At 36.6% G+C, this 26,774-nt stretch overlaps 1 protein-coding gene across 1 annotated transcript in view; it reads left to right on the forward strand.

The window, feature by feature from the left end:
• Positions 1-26,774, forward strand: part of LOC124165785 (adipokinetic hormone/corazonin-related peptide receptor variant I-like) — a 187,339-nt gene that overhangs the window by 77,019 nt on the left and 83,546 nt on the right. The window contains exon 3 of the mRNA XM_046543289.1: positions 4,472-4,577. Within this exon, the coding sequence (XP_046399245.1) occupies positions 4,472-4,577 (106 nt within the window). The remainder of the gene's footprint in view (positions 1-4,471; positions 4,578-26,774) is intronic.

The raw sequence follows: 26,774 nt of genomic DNA on the forward strand, positions 1-26,774 counted from the left end.
ATCATGGCACTATTTATATCTACTCTGTATTTTGATGCAAATTTATTCATCTTTAGTAGAAAAACAACGTTGTAGCAACCATGCCCTCCGAGACGGTTTTGCGAAATAAATTGTTTCTCTAGCCTATTATAATATTTTAAACATTAATAGCATAGTTGTGGTGCGCAGTAACCTTATCTAAGAGCCACGGGTTCAAATCTTCGGTTAAAACTTTGGACACCCCAGAATGAAATACTCTAAGTGTGAGACAGCCAAAGAACTGACCTTCCTACCATGGACATGAAATAAAAATACTCCTATCACTAATTCTAGGGTGATCCCTACCTTCTCCCTTCCAAAATAAATCCAGTCTTTCTACCTCAGTTCTGCAAACAATAGTCTCGTAAGGTTTTACATTTTGATAAAAATTTCTTGTAAATAGAATAACATGTAGTAATATGCCATGCTCTTTGCAACGGTTTGCGGAAAAATCGTTTTTCTAGCCTATTGACTTCTATGTGATCGTTGCACTCACTTGACCAGTGGGTGGCAAGGATTTCTGAAGTAACAAAGAGATTAAAACCTCAGAGCACGGGTAGCTGTAGACACCATCACAAGATTTCTTTCAGCGCTGCATCTATGCACTTCCCAAGCGTCGAAAACTTATTGTTGAAGGTCAGAGAGGAAGGAGGAGGAAGGAAATTATAAAAATATATGCACAAATTATTCTAACTTGTTACACGGAAACAATACAGTACTAACAAGGTTGTCATTTGAATCACCCTCTCACTTCTGTTTCTAGTTTATTTAACTCAAACAGGAGTAATGCAAGGGTAGCATTCTAAGTGTCGGGAATGAAGAAAACTGTAATAGGTTCAATAATGCAATTTTAGAATTGTTTTTCAAAGTAATCTCCACGATAGTCAATACACTTTTGCATTCTATAGAGCCACTCGTTGTAACATTTATTCCATTCCGAAGTAGGGGTAGTCAAAATGGCTGTTTGGTAGGCATCAACCGCTTCTTCAGACGTATGGAAGGGCTTTCGTCGTTGCATATTCTTGATTCTGGGAAATGTGTAAAAATCATTGGGGCTTAAGTCCAGGCTGTATTGAGGATGATCATGAATTTCGACGGTTTGCTGTTCCAAAAACGACTTAGTGACTCGAGCGGTGTGTGAGCTTGCATTTTCATGATGGAGCGTAATGCGTCGATTTAGGTTATCTCTCCGTAGCTCGGAGATCACTTCCGGCAAGCAAATGGACGTATACCATTCAGCATTTACTGTTATTTGATTTTCAAGAGCAATCGTTGCTACATGACCTGATTTGGCTACGAACGATGCGACCATTTTCTTGGTAGCGCTGCGAGAGCGAACAATTTTTGTCGGTTTGAGCTCACTTTGGAAGACCCATACTAAAGATTGGCGTTTTCATTCAGACTCGCAGCTGTAGATCCATGATTCATCACCACTTACGATGAGAGTTATTGTGTGACAGAAGAGAGCAGATCGGCGCTTAAAGTTACCAAGCATATTCATTCTTTCTTGAAGTTCAAATCGCCTTGGTTATTAAGTGATCTGCGTGAGGCTTGCGAAAGCTACTTCCCGTGTATCGATTTGGCTGTGAACGTGCTTTGATGCTCCTGAGTTAAATCGTTGTAGAGTATTTTGACACCATTTGACTCGAGGTTATTTCTGTTCTTCTGTGAGGAGGTGCGGTATCCAACGGGAAACCAATTTTTTAACATCCAACTCTTCGTGTGAGATCTTTTGAACTGAGATGTCCAATGATGCCTGAATCTCACGGTATGTAAAATGACGATCTTCTACTATCATGTTACGTACAACATCCGCGTTTTCTTGAGTGACGGCGACTTTTAGTCGCCCTTCAGGTGGTTCTGCATACCAGCGATAAACGGCTGTCTTTGATGGTGCTTCTACGCCAAAAACAAGAAGTTCAGTAACGCATTCTTGCTGGGTGAGCCTTCGTCGAAAGTATAGAAAATTATGGCGCGGTGCTGTTCATGACTTAATTCCACCTCGTACAGTGACATGGGAACTTTGATACGCCACCGTTTTAAATCTATCAGGCCAATCGTAAAGAAACTTTGCATGGGCATAAACCAAGTCAAAAAATTGTTTAGAAACACCATTTATAGTTGCTATGTGATAAGGAACCTTCTATTTCCGACACTTAAAAGGCTATCCTTGTAGCAGTGTTGTAATATGTTTTCCGCTATATCATGGAATACCACAAAGTAAAGCAAGAGTTAGTGAACAGTGTTGTAATGGCCTTCTGAAGTGGGGGCTCATTTAGCTGCGGCCCATGCTAAGGTCTTAAACCCGAGGCCCGCCGGCTAATTTCTTGCGGCTACTGGAGGTCAGTGGGTTGCATCTACAAAAATAAATCCATATATCGACACACACATCAAAAATGAAAAATGTCAAAAATCGCATTTATTGATTGAACTTTTTAACCAATAATTCCTATCGTAATTGGAAATTTTATATTTTTTGTTTATATTATTGATGAGATAGTAAAGTGACGTGGATCATAGTGGCCCTCCGGTCGGTGTGAAATAGATTTTTGGCATTTAATAAGACTAAAAACACTTGGTCTTATTCAGTTCCACTTCCCCATTCAATTCCATTCAGCTTTAGCACTGGTGCGTTTTAAGAAATTATACCCAAATAAACCGAAGATACTTCCTCTAAAAATGTTCGGCTTTGAGTCAGAAATTTCATTTTTGGGTTTCTCCCTTATTTTCGGGGTCTCTGAATCGCTGCGCGTCGATGACAATAAACCCTTCGAACCGGAAGAAAGGAAATCCGAGAACTCTTCGCACAAATCGTACCTCGTGACCTTTTAGAATTCGGCGTCTAAAAAAGCTTCGTATACTGGTTTCGATAACTTATCGAATACCATCCAAAGGGTATCTTGAAGGAATGAAGTCGTTCTTCACGTGTGAGAGATGAAAAAAAAACAAAAATGAAGAATATCTAAAAGAAATAACTATGAATGATATTTAGATCGCTGAAGTGAAGCAGGGTGGAATAGGATTTTGTGACATTAATTTATAAAAGCTTAAGTTTTTCTTTGCATTGAAGTTATAAGCTCATAGTAAGGCGGGGTATTTCAATTGTTCTGAGAGAAAAATTCATTTTTTTCAATATCTTGCACGAGAATTCTTATACTTACTCTTATAAAATGATAAATTAAATGCTAAAATTAGTATGAGTACGACAGCTATTGGCTACGATTTGATTATGCGATGATGATAGCAGAAACTTTATCTATTGATTTTTTTAGCATGTCTTTTATATTTTGGAGATGAATAAAATTCAATATTTTTAAAATTGACTCATTCTCTTTCCAAAGTATGGTAATGGTGTCTAGGTATCATCTTGGTCTAAGGCTTATTATGTACTAATACGTAACCGAAAAGATTCTAGTCCTCCACCCAACTTGGATCTCTTAACTTGTTCTCAATAATAAATCCAGTAAATTCAAGGCATTATTTTCAAGATAAAAAATATCAACACATTGAATATTTTTGGTACCGTCAACTGCGGTGGCGTTGTCTCAATCTTTTAGATGCCATTATGGAAAATTTACTCAAACAATAAGTTTTATCTTTCATATCAAATATAATTTTTAGTTTCGAATGATGCTGACATTTCGGATATTTCAGGGACAACACCCCGTCCGTCGGATGGGACGTTAACCCGTGGTCCCTTTGGCGCATTTAGTTAAGAGCAGGCTAATGCCGACGCCGTGTTTCTCTCCACCCTTCCTTACCTAAGCATCCATCATCGCGGAAATGACCTTAGCTGTAGATCGCCTCCTTCGAATACCTAAATAGTCAAAGAAGATGAAGAAATTTTCGTGGATTGAATTTTTTGGTAGGTATACATGGATTTTGTTTTACTATTTTGCAGCCAGTACTGATGTATGGAAACGAGAGCCTTACCCTACTAGATAAACACAGAAGTAGATTCAAAAGCTGCGAGATGCGATATCTCAGACGTGCAGCAGGACGCACTAGAACAGATCGAGTGCGAAATACGACCATCAGAGCCCAATTCCAGCAAGACTCAATCACAGAAGAAATGGAAAGGAAAGCACTAGGATGGTAAGGACACGTGGTTAGGTTGGAGGAGGATAGGAAGCCAAGGGAGGTGATGGAAGCAAGACCGGAGGGAAGGCGAGGAAGAGGACGGCCACGGCTTGAGTGGGAAGGCTATGCGGAGAGACTGGTAGCCCAGCGCGGGCTGAGTATAAACGATGTGAAGCGGCTCGCTCAGAATAGGAGGGAGTTTAGGAAGTGGCTGGTGGAACCCGACGCCTAACAGCAAAAGGGGATAAGAGGAAGAAGGAGAAGAAGGATTTTGTTCCGTCGTTTTGTCCATACCATGTCTTTTTGTATTACTTAATTATTATCCATAGTTATCCGCTAGTAATCAGAATATTTCTTTTCTATTCCTTTCTAGATATTTCGCGGTGCTGAAGCCCCTCATGTTGACGAACGTGGATCGTCGAGGAAAGGTCATGCTCTCAATCGCTTGGATGGCTTCCGTTGCCTGCAGTTTGCCTCAGGTGAGTCTCATGATCCTTTCCTTTCTTCTCTTCCCATTTACACGGCCCATTTTCTCGGCTCTCAACACCGGCATCAAACATGAATAAGGCATATATTAATATTCTTCCTCCAGTTTTTAGAGGAATTCACGGAGAACGGAAGTGGAACAGGATCATTGAACGGAAACTTCACTCCCAAACAAATTTCTGAAGAATGAGCTTTCGCAGCTCTTCCGCTAACTCAACAACACTGAGTGGATTTTTTTCGCGACGTTAATGCTTTTCAGAAGTTTGGCCCGAAGGTTGAATTTTATGCTGTTTTCATTAAAGTTTTATAATTTTTCTCTTTTAATTGAACGTATACGACCACAAAAAACAGTCTTCCGTTGCTATATGAACGGGGGCGGTGCATTAGAAAATCCAAGTTTTTATCATAAAGCTAGGATTGGTTGGGATTTATTTCAGGTCAATGCACAGTAAACCAACTGAATGTCACGTGAAAAAGGCCTTTTTCGTGGTTTATAAAGAGTTTTATTTAATTGTTTACATCCGTGTCTTTTCCCGATAATCGCATTTGTGTTCGAGGACGTACAAATTTTCGCTTGCAATTGGCCAGTAAAAGAGCCATCTGGGGTTACACGTGATCTTTCAACGGGTCATTTAAGATTTCCTAATACATTGGCATAAAGACGGCATTACCTTAATACGTGAATAAAACGTGTGATGTTTCATAGAGGTTACTCATTTTGCAGCAATGCGGAGCCGGCGTATTTTAGCTAGCCCGAGCGAATAACTGAAGATAGTGATTGGTGATTGGTGATTTGGTGTGGTCTGTCACGTTCAAGAGCTGCCGTAAGAAGTTTGGTTTCCAGCAATTTGTGTTTGACAAGAAAGTATAATTAGCAAGGTTGATCCATTTCCTCAGCATAATTACATTAGTGCGAATAATTTGAAAATCATATGACGCAGAGTGTAGAATTTAAAATTAATATATTTATATTTATTGTTATTAATGAAGATTATTTTCCTCGAATGCAATTGAATTCGAGATATGTCATACAGGAATTGTCTACTGTTTCAAAGCGCACACGCATGTTGTATATAGAATCAGATGCCATTCAAGAACCGTTCTCTTTGATCCTTATTCAACGATAAATAACTGTTATATTATAAGGAGCAGTACATGCAATGCAACACAGCTACTATCAGGGTAAATATCCGAATGAATGTACTCTGAGCAGAAGCTGTGGAACACTCTCCTCAGGGATTACTCTTCCCCGGGGCAGAAATGCATTTTGAATTAGATGGTGAATTTAAGCGTTTTATACATAACTAGGTAACACGTGCGAAAATTTTACTTAGATTTTATTTTTAATATCGTTGCCTGCTTGTGTTACGTTTCTTCGGTTTAGTAATGGATTTTACGGGTTTTAAACCTTTTTTTGAAGTTGAGAATAAAAATATAATGTGGAGTTGACAAACCTCGAGCGAGTACTTGAAACGGAAAATTCAAAACTTAATCAAAATAATGGATATGATAAAATTGATTAAATGTATTTGATTTTTTTCGTTAGAAGCCAACGATACGACGCTTAAAATGATGCCTAATTTATCACTCTGGGTGAAATATTAACGGAGCATATTCGAAATAACATAAAAAGACCTTTCTTTAATAATATAAATGATATCATTAAAAAATCGAGACTTCATCCCTGATGACGGTAATCAAAATCAATATAGTATTTTTTATATTTGTAAAGGAGAACAATGAGATTTGAAATAAAACTCGTAAATAGATTGGAAGGAATACTACACGTCACAATGACCACCATCGCGTATTCAGGTAGGCAATATATTATTTCAGGGTGTTAGTGTTAAGCTCCCTAAGGTTTGTATACTTCCTTTTCTTCTCTCCGTCAAGGCGACCCTTGGACCCCGATCTAGTTTCCATTGCGATATCATTTTCCTTTTCTTTCCCTTTACGCCATGAGCCTTTTTTTTCATTCTTTGAGACCACCCTGGGCCTTTTTCTTCCCTCTAAGAAGAACCTCTGCAATTTCAACTCCTTTCCCATAAAACGTCTTCTTTTCATATTGCGTCCGTTTATTTTATCCCGTTTTTTTAAATCTTTTTGTCTTCCCTTTTTATTCGTCTCAATCGAGTGATGGCATTTATATCCCGAATATGTATAAGTGGTCTTTGACAAAAATTTATCTTCGTTAATCCAATATCCATTTTAGGCACCCACGAAAATATTTCATCATCATGAGTCAACAATCCTAAGATTGGTTTGACGCAGCACTCCATTCCTCTCTCCTATCCGCTAGCCTTTTTCATAGCTACGTATTTATTCTCTTATGCATCCTATACAACCTGTCCAATAAAACTTATTCGGGGCCGTCCCTTGCCCTTTTTCCTTTACACTTGTCCTTCAACGATGGTCTTCATCAGGCCATCATGCCTCAAAATTTGGCCAACTAAGTTGTCACGTCTTCTCCTTAATATTTTTAGGAGGCTTCTGTTTGGTAATAATCGAGAGAGAGGCCGCTAGGTGTTGGCCTACCACATAATTGCTCCCAGGGTTGAGAGGAGCGAGGGAGTTCAACTGACTCACAAGTTAATATACTCGTGTGGGCAAGGCAGTACGGTGCAATTATGTGGTAGGCCGACACCCAGCGGCCTCTCTCTCAATTATTACCGAACAGCTTCCCTTTTCTTCCACTCTTCTTTCCACTTCCTCGTTACTTACACGGTCGATCTATTTTATCTTCATTATTCTTCGGTAACACCAGATTTCGAATGCTTCCACTCTTGACTTCTCTGCTGCTGTCATCGCCCAAGCCTCGCTTCCATAGAGAAAACATACTCCATATGTAGCATGTGATTAATTTTTTCTTTACTTCTATACTTTTATTCCCAACTGCAGAAAGGCTCTTCTATTTGTAATAAGCCATCTTCGCCTGCGCAATTCTGCTAACTATATATTTCTCGCTTCTTCCATCGTTGGTTATTCGGCTTTGTAGGTAGCAAGACTCTTTCATGCCTTTAAGATTTTTTTTCGTACTTATTTTAACGTTTGTTCTAGTCTCCTATCATTTACGGCATATTTAGTCTCCTTATTATTTATTTCAACGGACATCTGGCACGATTATAGCATTTACCAATTATATTTTCTTTGTATGCCATTCTTCAGTGTGTTACCAATCACTTTGTTGTGCTCTGTGCATTATTCCATGCACCTTTCTCCTTTTCCATTTTGATTTCCTTAAACATATTTCCCAGCACTCTTCCACCCTGACAATTAATTCAGAAAATCTTGAAACGTCGGCCGCAAAAGCCATATTTACTTGGGATTACCCATCTACATCTGCATCTCCAAAATACCCTGCGAGCCACCTCTAGGGTGTTTGGCAGGGGGTGATCAATCACCAGCATGCAGCATGCAATTGGACTCCGACATGCACACCACACGGTCCAAAAAACCGCCACGCATACTAACAAATTATGCTACCATATGCTGTTGCAAATGATAATAACATTCAGAAACGTGCATTAAATTTTACATAAGTTGGTAGGATGCACTACAAGTCATCTAATCTATTTATGAGTTCTATCGATGCCGTTATAATCTCTTATTGATCGTGGAAAAAAAGGTATTTTGATTCATTATGTTCTACAGTCTATCCCTCTTATTTTATTTAAATATGATATGATCTTCCATAGTATGTTGGCGTCCGTAAGATATGGCTAACTTCGTTTGAAAAGACACTGCTCTTGAATTTATCTAAAAGGTTTAGTCTATTTTTCAATCTACGGTCTGACAGAGATTCCCATTCGAGTTTATCTAAAAGGTCAGTTACACTAACAAGATTTTCATAACGAACTTTCACGTACCTGGAAGCTCTTCTTTGCACGCGTTCCAACTCTTTTATTAAGCCTTTTTCATGAGGGTCCCATACACTGACAGCGTATTTTTAATGGGGTCTAAAGAGGGAGAAGTAGTTTATTTCTCTCACTTTGTCGTCGCACTTTCCTAATATTCTTTTAACAAAACCCATTTTACGAATAGCTTGACCTGTTATTTCCCAAATATGTTTATTGGCCCAGTTTTATGCGTAGAAATGAATCCTTGGAGATTTGTACCAAGTCGTGATTTTAGGTATTTCTAACAGGAAGTATTAGTTCTGAAAAATCTTCCAAGTCACAATACTTACAAAAATGCAATAGTTATGAGTAAATGGGATCGCTTTTTGTAGAATACCTCCTTCACCGGTGCAATTCTACTGAAAATTATTTTCTTGATTCACTCATCACTAGATAATCGGCTTACTAATTTCAGCTCTTCATTCTTTTATTTTCTCGATTTAACGTTGGTATAGTCACCTCTTATTTATAATATCTTGTTTTTATTTTGGTTCTTTATTTTTATATCCGACTCATTTACATTAAATCCAACGGAAGTTAAAAAATTTAACGTTAGCTCTCAAAGACTATTGACACATTTTAGACAGGATTTTACGAGTACTACATTAGATGCATCAGCTGAAACAGTGATATTATTAGTCTAGCGTTAGTTGTTATTTGCGGTAATACTTTCAAAATGACGTCCCTCTAAGTAATGTAAAAATAAATTCTCCGATAATAGATACCAACTTGGCTACGATTCCGCTTCTTTTTTAAGGAAAGGGTTTCCTTCTCAAGGGATTTGGAGTACTATGATAATTTTCTAAAATTGAATCATCCATTTTAAATATTTATATTTGTCTTTACAAGGTGATATTGTTTACATGAAAAAATGGCATTTGAGCTAAATTAGGAAAATCAAACTCGTCCAGATTGTTGCGATTGTGAGCTTTCCTTGTGCCATGCCATCTCGCATTGTAATAAAATTGGATGTAGAAGTTGAGAGGAATAATGCATCGGGTACTTTGTTTAGGTTCCATTTGTAGAATAACGGAGTTCCAGGAATGCATTCGACTTCCTAAAAATTCCTTCGGATATTCGCTCTGGAAACTTGTGTGCTGCTTTCCATGGAGCTGGTGCATCATAGGAAGTGAATAATAGAATATGGAGGACAAATGCAAGTAGATATTTCTTATTCAATTATTTGTCTTACGAAAAGCACGTTTCATAGAGTGACTAAGTTATTTAGCTTAAACATATTCTAAAGCGTGACATTTATGATGCCTTGTTCATCAAAAATTGTCATCTGCACCTCACCAGATGATTTAATTTCGCATTATATTGGATATTAAAGCTGTAAGGAGATGCTTGTGTATACCGACTCATTAAAAAATTTATAGAGGTTTTCCTGTGGTATCATTCGCGATCATGACGAATAATCTTTCAATAAAATCGTCGTTTCTAAATTCGTCATACTAGGCCCAATTCATGCTAAGGATCTCCACTTTCTGCATTTTCTCTAGATATTGATATTTAGTTCCTACGTAATTCTATTGTGTGTATCGTCCTTTCTTAACCTTACGTAGGGGAACTGCAGTCACACCTTATTCCTATTTCAAGAATTTGGTTGAATGATGTGAAAAATAATTAATAAACGTGTTTTTAATATTTATCATGACAACCGATTAGTTTGGTCGATAGAGTCTGTTATGACGCGTCGGGGGGCCGTGTTCAGTACCCTATGCAGGCACATCTCTTCTCCGCTTTCTTGTATTTATTTTGAGGCAACCTACATTGAACTCCTAATTTTATGATTTTCAATCAGAGCAATGTTTTTCTGGGAGGAAATTCTTTCATATGCTCACGCTACGTCGCGTTTATTATGCATTTGGTCCTGGTTGTTTTATCGATCTGATGGGTGCGATGTTGATAGTATTTATCAAACTACACTTATCAAACTTGTTTTTTAGAAGTAACAGAAGTACTAATCAATACTTGATATGAATCCAAATTGCGAAACGTTCGATCAGAAACTGGTATTCCTGACTAGTTTTTTTGCCGTGTTTATTCGCTTTCTATAATTCTTTATCAATTAAAATGTAGTTTACTGTAGTTCATTGTATTTCGTAAATTCGTTATGTTATGATATTAAGTTGGTATAAATTGAGTGTTACAGGGGAACATGCTCTCAAAGTTATTTTGTATTTGAATTGAATAAGTTAGAAACTCTGTCAGACTCATGGAAATCCATTTTATTTTTTTAGTCCCTCAAAAAAACGTTCCTCTTCATTAATATTTTATTTTCATATTGTAACCGACTTACCATACGCTCGTTTTACTTGAAAGTGTAAATATTACTTATATCTAATCTAGCCAATTGAAAAGTAAAAGATCCGTAAGTAACAAGCGGCATACAAAAAGTATAATACCTTCCATAGCGACCAAAACAAGGCCGGAGGCCTTATCCGAGGGGTCTGGGGGGCAGAGCCCCCCCAGCGAGCAAAGCGAGTCTATGTACCATAAAGCCCCTTAACGACCACTCATTCATTCACTCACTCATACAAATGTTTGGGGTGAACGAGACGAGATACGACAAAAAGTCTTATGAAGACCCCCTCTAAAATTGTCTGAAACCCCAGGAAAAATTATGAAAACAATATGAGGATACAATTGACCATTGCCATTCGTCAAACCGGTATTTCTGAAACCAAATAATTTATATATTATGAATACACTAATGGTAGGTAACGAATCGCAATCAATGCCTTTCGTTTCCTTTGATGAAGGAAACTAGGTACCCAATTCGTATCCGTATATCCTTTTCTTTTTTCATCTTTTTTTGTAAACGGCTGGTACCCTCGCACCCACCGCCTCACGCACATTGAGGTGGAATACGAGGTGGTCTTATAGATGCTGACATTTTTTCTCATAAGAATCCAATTTTTCTCACATTAAAATGATTTTTTTTCCAAGATAGGAGCTACCATCGTCGGTGCTCCTCTAAAATACAGTTTAAAAACGCGCTCCGTGTTTGTAACAGCCGTGATAAATACAGTTTAAATGCGTTTTGTAGGTGGTTTAACTTAAATTTTAAACTGTGTAGAGTTGAACTTGAAAAATTATGCTGCAATTAGTTTTTCTATCATTCATTCTGTTACAATGTTATCCGTTTACAAACTGGAGGGCGAATAATTTCTGCCCCAATGTTAGTTCAGTTCTGCACCGCAATATTAAAAGTAACAGGAATTTGTATTTAATCGTAACCATTTCATATTGTATTGAGTATACCCCGTTAGTTTGTACATGTAGGATTATTTTTGTTGTAGGTTTACGAAATTGAATTGAAGATATCTTTATAAGTTTAAGGTTTAGTTAAATCGGCAATTACCCTGGATATCATTATTTTATTTAAAATATTTCATTCTTCTATGTTTTGCCAGCATTGCCGGTGGCAAAAACCCAATACAGAGGTATTAATAAAGCAATAATGGCTCACTTCCAAGAGAACAATTCATTTTCATTGTCTCATCCAGCTACACCAAGCTCAAGGCGCCTACTTTGTTTTTATGTTCACGTTTCTGAAGCTGGATGTCAGATGGCAGTAGTGGCGTAACAAAGGCCGCTGTGATTTTTCGACTGCACGGCGTCCTGCAGTGAATTTCTGTGGCTGGCAGAGGAATTTCGTAATATTTATGTTAAAGAAATGGGAAAAGATCTAGTTTTGCTCTTGGGTGCTCGACGGGGTATGCAGCTGCAAAGGAAAAGGGCAAACCCTCTTGAGGGAAGAGTAAAGAAAAATGAATAATGTCTCAGTCGGAGGGTACTAGATATCCCTGTTATGAAATAAAGGAGGGTTTTCGTATGGTACATACTTCTTCATGGTCTCACGCAATGCACTGCAATACTAACCGGTTTTAGCAACGCTCGCAAAGCAACATTTTCGGGTTCTCTTATTTGATTTATTTCTGCATTTAATTCATTTACGAAGGAAACCTACAACAAACTATCCCAGTGTTTCTTTTAATGTGTATCTTTTTTATCTCCAATTTCAGACTCTAAAAGTGTTGTGATTTTAATGAAAGTTGGCAAACAAATCAGAAAAGTGTGTATGTTTTCTTTAAAACATGCCAAATTTTACAAGTTTGATATTTTGACTTCATAATGTGGGTTCAAAAGCAAAATATCATTCCACCTTGTGGAGTTCCAATGCTTTAAGTTTCAAGGCAGAGGGTGCGTTCCGAAAGTAATCCAATTATTTTTTTAAAGAAATTCATTGAGCGTATTTTCACAAACATTTAAAATTCCTCAAAGTACTCCCCTTGGGCTTTTACATATTTTTTCAGCGACCCTGCCATGACAGGTACGCACCCGGGAAGGTTTCTTCGGGCAAGGTCCTCATTCACCACATATTGTCTCTCTTCTAAGTACAAAAAGAACGGGATAATTTCATTACTGCCTTAATCTGAGGTGATGGAAAGAAGGGGGATCGGGTTGGTGTGGTGGCTAGAGTGTTAGCTTCCCACCCGGTGGGCTCGGGTTCAAATCACGGCAGCGGCAGAGAATTTACATCCACTGCCCGATCCCTGCTTGAATGTTGTGTGGAGGACACTTCAAGCGCAGCACTTCGTCCGTCGGATGGGACCTTAGGCCGTGGTCCCCTTGGTGCCTTTCGTTAAGAGCAGGCTAATGCCGATGCCGGGTTTCTCCTCACCCTTCCTTACCTACTCCTTCCCTCATGGCGCAAATGACCTCAGCTGTCGGTCGCCTCCTCCAAATACCATACCATAGCAATAGAAACAAGTCTGGTAGGATGACTTCAGGACTACAGGGTGCTGGGGCATCGTTTGAACCACGTATTTTGCCAAGAACTCACGAATTCTTAGAGCGTTGTGGCAAGGCGCTTTTCGAGTTGGAATAGCCAAGTAGCGGAGATGTCTTTTCTCCACCTGATGACCCTTTTTTGGAGTCTTTCCAGCACGTACATATAATGGGCTGCATTAATTGCCTTTCCTTGAGAAAAAAAAATCCTTATAAAACACTTTTTTGCTGTCTATGAAGAAAATGAGCACTGATTTCACTTTTAGTTTGCATTTATGCGCATTTACCTCTTTCCGGCCCTACTTAAAGGCATTCAACCCCCTCAAAACTTGTGATTAGGACAGAAAAAAGTCGCCGTAAGCCTCGCCAATAATTTTTTTTCGGCTCCACAAGACTTTTTACAGTTTAGCACAGAACATAATTTTTTTTCCATTGTCGATTCCATTTTTTTCGGGACACAAGTGGATTACAATAACTGACATCCTGCCGCTTCTACAGATTGGAGAGCATTGAGCTTGGTATTGCTGTAAAGCTTAGCGTTGACCCCACCTACTAAAAGTACGAGGGTTTTTCAATTAGTAATGCCCCACATTTTTTTGAAAAAGCCATTGATATACATTGATCAATGTCCTTGTCGGTGCATCTCAATTGATGTTTTTTCTCTGCGCTTATGAAGTTTGACAATGTTCTAGCGCTTATCAGAACCGTAGTACAGCGTCAAAATGGCGTCTACATACGACTCACGTTATAAGCAGCGTGCTGTTATTGAATTTTTGTGTACAGAAGAAGAAACCGTGGTAAGCATCCATAAACGTCTGTGTGCAGTGTATGGCAACGCTGCAGTTGGTAGGAGTGAAGTTGGGCGATGGGTAAAGAAAGTTACAGTCTCAGGAGATGCAGAGACAGAGCTACATGATCAGTCACGCTCGGCATGGTAACGTCTACAAGACAAGAGCTTTCATCACCAGGAAATACATGCTCCCCCAAAATTTTGGCGTTAGATCTTAGAACGTAATGGGTACTACGTAGAAAAATAGGACATGGACAAGACATATTGATGCATATTGTCACCAAATTCTGACTCTTTACAATAAATATGTTCTGAGTAAAAAATAAGGGGAATTACTTATTGAACGACCCTCGTAGTTTGATTTCACTCCCACCAATAGAAGCGCCGCGGGATTTTCAATCGCATTACTTTAAGAACAGATCTTTCAGAAATGATTCTGAATTTCTCCGCGAAAATATTATTACCGAGGTTTTTGGGCTTGAAAAACACATTGGAACTCTTTTATTGGCCAGAACTCTTGCCTTGACCCTCGCAACGTCACGGATGTGGTTATCACCGGTTCTTACAGTTTAAAGATTAATATTAATCGTATAGTTTAAGTAGTTAAATTCATCTATGTTAAGCAATAACGTTTTTCAAGAATATAAATGCGTTGAGAAAGAGATTTATATAATTTTTTGGGTAGCAATCCGTGTACAGAACTTAAACTTCGAGCCTTAATTTGCCTGCCAAAATTTTGTTAAATTAAATGCATAAAAAACACATTGGAACTCTTTTATTGGCCTAAACTCTTGCCTTGACCGTCGCAAGGTCACAGATGTGGGGCCAGATATAGTGCATACTTTTTCTGTATTTTGCCTGAATTCTAAAATTGTTATTCGTGAAAGAAAAAATAGACTATTCAAGGGCCTGATTCGGATTTGACCTTTTGCAAGCTATTACTTACTATTATTATGGAACTTCAAATGCAAAAGTAGTAGACAAATTTTATCCGCCGAATTATAATCACAGACTTTATTACATAATGCAAGCAGACGCTTAGCAATCATATGATGATAAGTAAAATATGGAAAAGTGTCTACAATTTTAGATTGTATTTGGCAGTTTTTACTCGCCCAGCACTTTGCCGCGCATAATTCTCTCTAATAATGCTAAGTATAAAGTGAGATAGCCTTATCTATATCTAATTATCTGCAGCAAATTAAAATTATTTTCTGCTGCTAATATTGTAGGTTTATATAAGCGTTACGTTCCGAACAATTTATGTATCATCAGTACTTTGAAATAGTGCGTAGACAATTAACGTTTTAATAAGGTCTTCGATTCTAAATGCTTCCATTTAGGACGCAATTTGCCTATGAGGTAATACTTTTCTAATCGCTGCTGCATTGAATATATCATTTATTGTTTTGAGTAAAACTTAAGTTGATAATGAGTGTGTTTTTAATTCTATTCTGTGTATAATGCATACTTTTTCTGTATTTTGCCTGAACTCTAAAATTGTTATTCGTGAAAGAACAAATACACTATTCAACGTGAGATTAACTATTTACGAATTCATATTTGCACAATTTACGCATTGAATCAGTAAAATCTACTTTGCAAAAATTGGAATTGCAAATCTCCTGTTTGCATTCGCTTAAGAGCTCCATTTTGTACATTCCGTACTTTTTCCATCCGTGGTCATGTTTTGAATCTCTTTCATCGCTCGTTGCAATCACAACATTGTACGCGTAACAATACCTTATTCCTAATCAAGTTATGCTTTCGCTAATCGCAAATTAGGTCGTACTCAGACAGGAAATTGCAATTTAGTAAGGTAATTCTGCAGATGGATGAGAAATATAAGCTATAATAAAAAATAACAACTCCTCCTCATTCTGCAATATCCTCTAAATTCTGATATGATAAAAATGCAATAGTTGCCAACCATTTTTCATGGCTTAGTGAGGTAATTTAAATTATGGTTCATAGGGTCGTTCATAGAAACCCGATCCTTGCCGGAAAGAATCCCTCAATCGAGTTTTATTGACAACGAACCATGTGATCCGGATATTCGAGACAGAGAAGTATCGGAGAAGTGATGAGCCGCTCCTTATGAGTCAGTGATGTCATGGACTTTTCGGCGCGTCGAATTTTCGCCGCTAGTATCTCGAGAGGAAGGCGATGGATCGTAAAACGGAAATAAAAATGGTGAACAAGGCCGTAATGATTTCCCATTGTTGTAGTGTTCTGGTGTATATTTCATCCATCAAAACCTTTTAAATAATAATTATATATTTTTTTATTTATATATATATATACATTTAATTGCTCAACTACCATTTTTTACAGAATATGATTATAAAGTAACATTTTCAAGTGAAATACGTCATAATAAACTTATTATTTAAATGTGCCCTGTGAACCAGTGCATATCCAGTGTTTGCTATGATCAGGTCATATTACTTAGGGTGGTCACATTATTTTGCATATAACATTTTACTGAAAAAAATGAGTCCTGCTAAGCCGTCATTCTGACTCGTCAGCAAGTTCTCAGTTTTCACTTTTTACCTCATTTTATCTATTTACCCTCTTAGGCATTGCATAAGCCAGTCTTTTCTTCTCTTTCAACCTAACTGAATTTATCTATGTTTTTTAATTTAGTGGGATATAATTGCACATTTTTGGCACTGACACATACAAATTTCTTTCACCAACGGTGAACGCTTTTTAACTTTGTATCTTGTATTATCCCTCAAGGCAGATTCTTTATTTTTATTTCTTATGAGAGATCTCACAATTGTCATCCCTTAGTCCCATTTTTAATTCTTCTAATACCAGCGCAAACTTTAAACAGCTAGCGGTCTCCAGTTAATCAATTCCTATCGCCGGAATTATTTTTTTATCCAAAGTCACGTGTTTCGACTGGTGCAAAAAAAGGCTTCATCAAACTCCAAAACTTTCTGTGAGGTGTAATAATGGAAGCAAAAAAAACAAGCTTTTCCGCAGCCGGAGCTGGGATAGCCTGACCATTTTCCGCCGGATATCAATGTGACAAACTCCAGTCACACACGAATTTTTTTTTTTATATTCATTCTTTCATAACAAAGCAAACATAACAAAGCGGAAAAGTTGAGGAAATTAATGTTACCATTGCAGCCTAATTGAAGTCACTTTTATGGCAGTATTGATTAAAGTTTTGTAAACCCCTTAATACATTCGTGTTATTCACTTCCCTTCGCAAAAAAAGCGCGAATAAATTTTTCGTGAAAAGGTAATAAAGATCTGCGAGGGAATTCAGTGTGGGTTTTAATTGCCATAAAAACGAAAAAAGTTAAGATTAATTGAGAGAAAGGCGATTAAAAGGTCTTCTTGAATTACACTAACAATTTTGGAGAAAAAAACACGGAAACAAGATTTAATTTAAGCTCTCAAACTGGCTTGAAAGGGAGATTTTTGGTTAAATATGCATAAACTTTAATGCAAATAACTAAACACTTGATTTATTTTATCAAACTTGGTTTTGGTTGGTACATTTTACCGAAAATTTTGATAATTCATATTTTGGCAAGTCGTTCGAAGAATCTTGGTAAAAATAGATGAATAAATTCGATACGCTTCAGAGTTGGGTCATCGAAGTTATGTTTAATTTTTCGGAAGCGCTTGCATGTTTGGTAACAATCATCAAGCTCTATAAATTGATCTAATATAATTTATTAATCGTTGTACGTTATCTGTCGAACGGACTCCAGTTCCTGTTTTGTTTATACCAATACACAATTGCAATGGAAAGACTCCTAATCAGACCTTACTTAAAAGATAGGTTGGTAGAAATGATTTATATTTATTTTTAATGGCAAGAACACTTTAGTTTCGATTTTTATTTATATCTGTTTTGATGTGCAATGTTATCCGTAAGCTGGTGCATCAAAGGCACTGAATACTAGAATACGTTTGGTAAGTGCAATTATAGGTATTTCATTTCCAATTGTTTGTACTACGAAGATCGCGTTTCTTTGAATGACTAAGTTATTTAGCTTTTAACATCTTCAGAGTCATAATTTTTGTCATATCTTGTTTATCAAGGCTCATATGCTACTCAAAAGATGTTTAATAGCATATTATCATTGATATTAAGGCTGCAAGGAGATGTTTGTGTATTCCGACAGATCAAAACATTAATTAGAGGTATTTCTGACGTATACTCATTCGCGACCATGCTGAATAATCATGTGATAAAAGTCGTCATATTAGACCTACTTCATCTAAGGATCTCACCTAATACTTTATAGTCAATTTACAGCGATCTAAAAAGCCTACAAATAAAGTTTTCTTGCCCATATGCACTAGATACTGATATTGAGTTACTACTTCATGTAATTTTGCGCATCAAGTAATACTCTTAAGATTACAAAGGGAAACTGTAGTAACACCTTCTTCATATTTCAACCCAAATATTAATTATTTACAATAATAATACACTACAGCGTTTGTGTGATTATTTAATGTGGCAACCGAGTTATACAAGTTATTAAAGTTCGTTGCTGCCACGCGGGGGTCCACGTTCAATGCTTCCTGCAGTTGTATATTTTTCTTCATTTTATTAAATATTTTTTGCGAAAACTTACGTTAAACTCCTAATTTTATGATTTATTTCAATTAGAATTTTTTTTTCTAGGTGGATAGTCTTTCATATGTATACGCTGCGGCGGTTTTATTATCCTTTTGATTTTATTAGTTTTTATCAAACAGCTGTTGCCAGTTTGATAGAATTTATCAAAATGCATTCATCAAAATAGTTTGATAATCATCATCGAAATATTTAATGCTCCATATGTACCGAAAAGTTTGATAAATTTCATCAAAATCTCATAGTTATATCTCTTTTTAGTTTCTAACTAAACTTTTTTTCAGTGAACCGTGTTTGAATTCATTTTTTACGAGCAATGTACCCTACTATTTATTAGAAGGGCTTCACGAGTATGGAATGTGCTTATCAGCTATTGATTCTACATACTAACGACTTTATACGGAATTCATGGTTATTATCATTAGTCAACAATCCTAAGATTGGTTTGACGCAACTCTCCATTTCTCTATTCTATCTGCAAGCCGTTTCACCGTGAATCATTCGATTCGAGTACCAACTACTCGACTCGACTCGAATTTTCGAGTACTCTCACATCCCTATTAAATAACGTTGCAAATAATATTATGGCAGCCTCATTATGATCACCATTAGGTAGCAATCCTAAGATTGATGTGACGCAGCTCTCCATTTCTCTCTCCTATCCGCTAACCTTTTCAGAGCGACGTATTTCTTCTCTTCTACATCCTTTATAGCCTATCCTATGTGGCGCATTCGTAGCCGTCCTTTGCCCTTCTTCCCTTCCACATGTCCATCGACTACCTCTTCATCAGGCCATAATGTCTCATTATGTGGCCAAGTAAGTTGTCCCGTCCTCTCCTTAAGGTTTTCAGAAGACCTCTCTTTTCTCCCACTCTTCTTTACGCTTCCTCATTACGTACTTGTTCGATTCATTTCATCATCATCATTCTTCGGTGGCACCACATTTCGCATGCTTCCACTCTTGACTTCTCTGCTGCTATTAACGTCCACTCCTCGCTCCAGAAGAGAAGGATGCTCCATATTTAGCGTGGTATAATACGGTATATATTTGGAGTTGGCGAACGACAGACAGGGTTATTAGGGCCATAGAAAACTTCTAGCCAACACATCAACTCGAGCCCTCTCAAAAATTCATTTCAGTAAATATTGCCGAAGACTATAGAACCAGTTAAGTTGAAATGTTCAACACTCACTTAGGCATCGATGCCATTACCTTATCCTGTAAAACGTAAATAAGAAAGTTAGTCTGAATTACTACAAAGTTTAAAATAACGTAAGTTAAAAAATAAATAAAAAGAAAGATATCACCATGCACTACCATTCAAAATCTGCGATGCTGTTCAAAAAGAGGAAGAATGTACTAAGAAGTTGGGTATACCTTCCTTATACACATCATACTCAGATCGGTTAGTTCGTTATGTTGAAGAATATTGTTCTGCTTTCTTAGTCTCGGTATAATTTAGAGTTCCTCATCTATGCTTGCGTTCAAAAATTATCCCAAGGCAGAAAAATTGCATAGCTGCGGGATTTTGGGTAATGAGCGTGATTTTTTTAATTCGAAAATGCAACCGTCTTGGAAAATATTGACGATGACAGATATCTAATACGTGCCAGAATATTTCTACCTTTCATACATGTTTCAACATTATCAAGGAAAAAAACTAATTATAAATTACTGATCAATGGCCTTGACATCGATCCGTGGGTGTTTTTTTCCTTTCGGCTTTTCATGGAATATTGATATCTTGCGGTTCCTCAATTGCTGTGTGCAGATTCTGCATAGTGATATTAATGAGAGACAGTAAAAACTTAGAAATTCTTTATTTTACATTGTTTAGTGGGAGCTGATACTTTTTTAGATTACATCACACTCCGTAGTGACATAAGTTTATTTCAGAATGATGTATGTGAACACGTTTCTGTGAATGTAGTTTTGCTGTTTGATACGTGTAATTTTTCTAGCTGAGAATAAATTTCATACGATAATATGACATCAATGATATTGTAGAGTAGCTTTAGAACGACATATGGAGGCTTGTGATCGTAAGAGTTTCTCCTTGTAAACCATTTACTCGTGTCTAAAAAGAAGTATCCAATATGAGGGTAATTTGAATATTTTCATCCTCTTCCAACGCTTGTCATGAATTTCAATTAATAATTCGCCCCCAATTGATAGGGGCCACAAATTCAAATTTTTGGGGTACCCAAAAATTATTTAAGCTCTTTAATCTCTCTCGCCCATGGTAATTGGTTTCGTTAAGTGTGCCCTGGTATTTCCTTGTTCTTCCTACATCAGTTTTTTTAATGCATTTTAAGATTAAAAAACACTGTCAATATTACTAACGATCTCTGCAACTCACGTCATTATATTGTATGATTGACAGACTAAAATTACACAATTTAGGTTCTTATATAAACAAATTTTTTTATTATTTTGCTTGTAGAAAATGAACGTTTTTGGGAGACTGACCCATATTATTCGTAGGTGCGTTGTTGTGTGTGGAGACATCTAGAGAGGCAGAAAATTTCATTCTGTCTGGAAAGTCAGAGAACGCGAATAATTAATCATAGATTCATCAATCAAATATAATTCCTTGATTCTTCAGTTAAAAAAGAGATGTTGGTATCTTCATCGAAGTAAAAAAACAACCCTCTTAAATTCAAAATACCCCTATATATTGTCGTATATACCCCTACTCCCACCTCCTATCTTGGCTTCGGGTTTATGTACTGAGAGAATGCTTGTTGCATCGCCTTGGAAATGACATAATATGTTGAAACCATTGTCGTTAGTTGAATTTTGTACTAAAGTGTGGGAATCACCATGTGTAGTTTATATCATAGATATATCGAACTTCCACCGAGTCAAACTGTTTTATAAGTTCGTTTTGACAGTTCATTTCTGTGCGTGTCGTCGTAACACAAACGTGATAATTATACACCACCAATTTTGACGAATTTCTTAAGTTATAAATGTTTTCCAATAATTTATCATACTTAATCTAAAGTCACAAAAATTCTTGAAAAAATCTCGAATTAAATACACTGTGGTTATTGTGATAATAAGAAGCATGATTGTGATTTTTATAAGTGAGGACGCTAAATTGGCAAAAACTCTTCAAAATGTGCAAAAGTATCATTTTTTTAATTTTAGTGCTTTGGCTAAATTAATATGACTTTACCTGTGATTATTGCAAATATGAGAGCCATTTTTTGCTGTAATGACTGGCTAGCTGGAAGGTTGATCTAATATTTAATAAAAGAATTTCCGATAGAAGCTATCACAAAGAACTCTTCGTGTTTGCAGAGTTAAAACATGAGAATTAAAATGTGAGTAGTATGCTTAGCTAGAAACCCTTGTCATAATTTTACCGTCATAGTGCAAATGTACGATGAACTTCCATCTGAAATTTGTTCCGCTCTGAATGCGAAAGGTTATCAAAATTGTAGCCCATGATTGGAAACTTAAAAGCATGTTTTTTTAGTAAACTTCAGTTCTAAAACAAAAGAAATCAATAAAGTAATGAACTCACCGAAAGTAACACTAATGAGATAAATTATATCGTTGCTGCGAATCACTGTATTTTTTAGCTCGGGAAGGTAATCAAATCAATTCGGCACTTAGTCATGCCTAAAACGACATTGTATTTTCTCTGTGACTTGAAATGTGAAACGCATTGATTAAATTTAGAGATCATGAGCAAGAGGATTTGTATCAAATTATTATTGCACTGAGCGACGAGCGATGTCTGTAGTTTGTCTGTCGATTTTTAAACCTTGATAATATTTAAAAATTGAAATCAAGATTAAAATTGTTGTAAAAAAATATTTGATTGCTCAAAGACGAGTTACCGGTAGGGGTGGGACCCCAGAAAAAGGCTTAAATAAACAACTTCTTTATTCCTAGTTTTGAATAGTTTCAACATGAGGAAGGCAAAATAAACCATAACAAAAAGATAGCTCAGCAGCGACACAAAAGTTATTTTCGAATCACCTGAAGAAATTATTCTTCAATCAATTCTTACCAATTTCGCGTTCCAAATCCATGATCGATTCCTATCCGAGCAACAGTGAGTGATTTTGCTTGCCAAAATTTCTTGAACCGGAATTATAGAAAAAGCTGAATTTCCGGGAATCATACATCAACTATAAAGTTATCCTGTGTTTATATTTTTTATTTAAGAAAAAATGTATTAAATAACATGGTTACATAGAAAAACTTCTTTTGTGAATCCTTCCAGAAATGCATCTAAACTTGAAAAAAGAGATATTAATTGGAAATGTTCAACAAAAAGTTATATTTTATTAACAAAATGCTGGAATATTACAACTTTTGTTTGAAATTTTCAGGAAACTTATGTGTGTTATCTGAAGGCCTTTTGGGTCCACCATTTTATATCGTATCGACGATAAGTATCGCAAGAAAGTGAAGAAATTAGGATGTATGAAATAGAAATGAAAAGAGGTACTAATATATTATGGCTTGTATTCAATTAATCTGCTTTAGAAGATTCAAGGTCCAACATCTGTCTAGCACGATATTCCCCGTGGCCAACAGCGAGCTGCGAACTGTGCCGCACGTTCGAAAAATCGATCTTAATTTCGGCATCGCTGGTGGTCGCATATCTTCTTTTGGTATCATACTCTATAGGCTTTTTTGTATATGTGGTTTAAATATCTCGAGGTAACTCGATGATACTTTTTTTATAATATTACATGAACACAAAATTTCAACGAAAAACAGGGTCCGCCATTTTGTATCGTATCGGCCACAAATATTACAACTGAGTCGTGAAAGTTGCCAAGAATTAACAATAATAAACCGCATGTATTGTAAATTTTTGTTTCTACTGAATTACTACAGAAGGTGTGGAATCAGTTTTAACAAGCTGAATTTCGAAAAAAGTTAAATGAGGGCAATTTTTGCGAAATTTGTTCAACTTTGAGGCCGAGTAATTAGTAAAAAAATTTTTCTATGCAAAACGGTTTGCGTTAAAAAATGCACTAATGTGTTGACAATAACTGTGCAAAGTTCCAATTCCCGCCCTCAAAAAAATCGATTTTGAGGTTTTGTCCAGCTTTTTACGATTTCAGCCCACTGTGAAGCGTATTTTTTAATACCCATATATAATCTATACTATATAAAAATCATGTATTTCAGATGATAACCAAGCGTGATTGATCGTTGTTCAGCTTCTCAGTGTGATAGGGAATGAAATGTTGAGAGATAATCGTTTTCGATTGTACGTCTAATGGGCCATAATTAACGAGGTATTAACGATAGGATGGGAAAGTAAAACTCTTAGGTTAATGCAATGCATGGTACAGTCTCACCGCGAAGTAATGACAATATATACCCTTCTATACCCTTCATCGAGCTTAGCAACAGAGAAGAATAGTCTCCGCAGATGTGAATGTAACAATAATGACATCATACAAGTTGTTTCAAAATTAATAGCGGGGTTTTTATGCTATAAAATACTTATCACACTTAAATTACATATATATAAAGGCTACATCGAATGGAAGAGAGACTCAAACAGTTTTGTTTGTTGTGTAGCGACAATGTGCAAAAGCACCAAATGTTTCCACCAATATCCGATATGAGTCCGCTAGCAGCAAAGGCGGCGACAAGTGAGCAAAAAGATTTTGTGTTTTAGAGATGGATGAAAAGACGGAATCTATGGTTACTTTGTCACTTGCGTTCTCTATTAAGTTCGGTTGAGATTCTGCAGCTAATAAAATGCATACAATAACATCCGTGCCTCCACTACCAGCTGGCCTTTACGAATTAAGAAACAGGATTTAAGCGACTGTTACAAAAATTACTCGATTGACACTAGTCCACGATTGCGAGGAACTTGTATGTGAATCGACAACTGCAGAAAGGCATCATGTCCAAGTTGGACGATTTTTCTTTTTTTTCATTGAGTTGTTGCTAGGTGCAAGACTCAACGTTTGCGACAAACAGAAAACATGTCCGTGCGGTGTGATTAGCATGACAATGCCTACAATATAGTGTAGTCGAGGATTAGTTCCCTTTATGTGGTAAACAGCTGCCTGCTAGCCGTGGCAGACGCGTGTTATAATATTGAGGTCACCTGATTTGCATCCTGAACCTTTTGTATTCCTGTCCAAGACACATATTAGCTCTGTAAGCTCACTATTAACGTCTTTGGTGTGCAAAATCTTTCTACGAAGGAATGTACAACTTTTATCTACCATGAAGCTGATGAAGGTAAGGGGGCTTACAAAGTGTGCACAATGTTGAACTCGTACATAAAAAACAAAATTGACAAAGATTTAAAAAACAGAAAGCCGAAAAAGGACTTTTTTCTCATCAAAATACACACAGAGAAATAACTTTTTCATCCTTGAAACACCACGCGGTGCAGTGTATCATGAACATCGCCGACTTGGCAATGGATTATTTCAAACTACGGAATGCAGGAGAGTCGATCCAGGCTTACACTGTAAAATCCTATTCCATGGTAATTCCATAAAAAATGGATTATCTCAATAAGACAAAGGTATACGTACCAGAATAAAAATTGAACTTTTGGAGTCCGATTTGGTCATGGCGAATGACAAAAGCATCCTAAGAATATGAAAACTGAAATAATTTAGACAAACAATTTTTTTCATCATTCCAAGAAATTTTTACAAAATAATTTTTTGTGTACGGATTGTTCTCCGAGAAATGTACAACAATATTCTCATTTACGGTAGAAAAGAAGCATATCCTTAACGAAAAGACCTCTAGCCAATTCTCTTAAAATATTTTACTTACTTTATTAGCATATAAAATTTTCAAATGCCCAGTCATATAAAGCCAAAATATTTGAAAAAAATATATATATGTGGTGCATATGGGTGTACCAGGTTTTTTTATCTCTCCCGCAAAAGTTGGACATTAGAGTTGCCGTTCTATTCAAACCCTGTGGCACATTCTATGCATGCGTAGCAAATCAATGACGATGATAAACTAATTTATCGTTGTGTTTCTTATTTAAACTTTACGCCACATCACAAGGACCCAAACTCCCAAATTGGACATGATGCCTTTTTGCAGCCAGCGGTTCACTTGACATCTTGACGTGTGTCGTGTGACAAATTATGGTGTTCACATTGAACACTGGTAGGCTTTTGAGTTGAACTGTTTCAGTTGCTCTTTCCTTCGATGTATCGTATATAACTGTGAGTTTACAGTCATAAATATCATAACACGTTAAAAACCCCGCTTGTAATGTGCTGTTAAATGAAAATAAAATACGAAGCAATAAATTAATTTAATACAGTTATTGAATTATTACGCATGCATAGAGTGTGGCACAGGATTTGAATAGAAAGGCAAATATTATGTATAAATAGTGAGTTACGAATGAAAAATACCGTTTACTCATATGATTGAGTATTCAGTGTCCTTTCATTAGCCTAGCCATTCTAGGAAGACTACTGACCCAATTGTAATAAGCACTCCACCATAGCTGTGTGAATAATGTTGCCAATAACATCAACTGGCCGCAAAAATAAGTGCCAGAAACAGACAATATTCTTTTATCGCCTCAATTACGGCTCCATTTCTTATCTCCGCGATACGATATTCTTAAGTGAAACCGCAATTTACTCCTAACATTCAATAGGTATATAATTTCGGTAACAAGCTACAGTTCGTCGAACCTACTTTGAGAACTGGAGCACGGCAATTTTACAGCGGACGAAGTAAAATTACTCGAAGCTTTTCATTGGGTTTCCATGGTGATGTTTTCATGTCTTCTTCCGGGATTATTTTCTGCTGAGCGAAAATATCGGTTCAGGAAGTGTTGCAGAATTCATGAAAAAATCTTCAGTTTGATTATTTTAACGAGGCTATCGCTGAAACTAGTTAATGCATCATCCTAGTTTGACAATCGTTTTAGTTATACTGTGGAAAAAATGGAATTTTCTTCTTTTTATCGTGATTCCTTTTTTTACCCTGATATCCTCTTTTCCTATAGTGCTACTGAGTTCTTGTCGGTTCTCGAAAAACTGTGTGACTCTGAGTTCATTCGGGATAAAAATCTTATTTCATCATATTATCTAGTTATGTACCGAC

The sequence above is a fragment of the Ischnura elegans genome, chromosome 9 (genome assembly GCF_921293095.1).
Source record: "Ischnura elegans chromosome 9, ioIscEleg1.1, whole genome shotgun sequence".
Classification (NCBI taxonomy): Eukaryota; Metazoa; Arthropoda; class Insecta; order Odonata; family Coenagrionidae; genus Ischnura; species Ischnura elegans.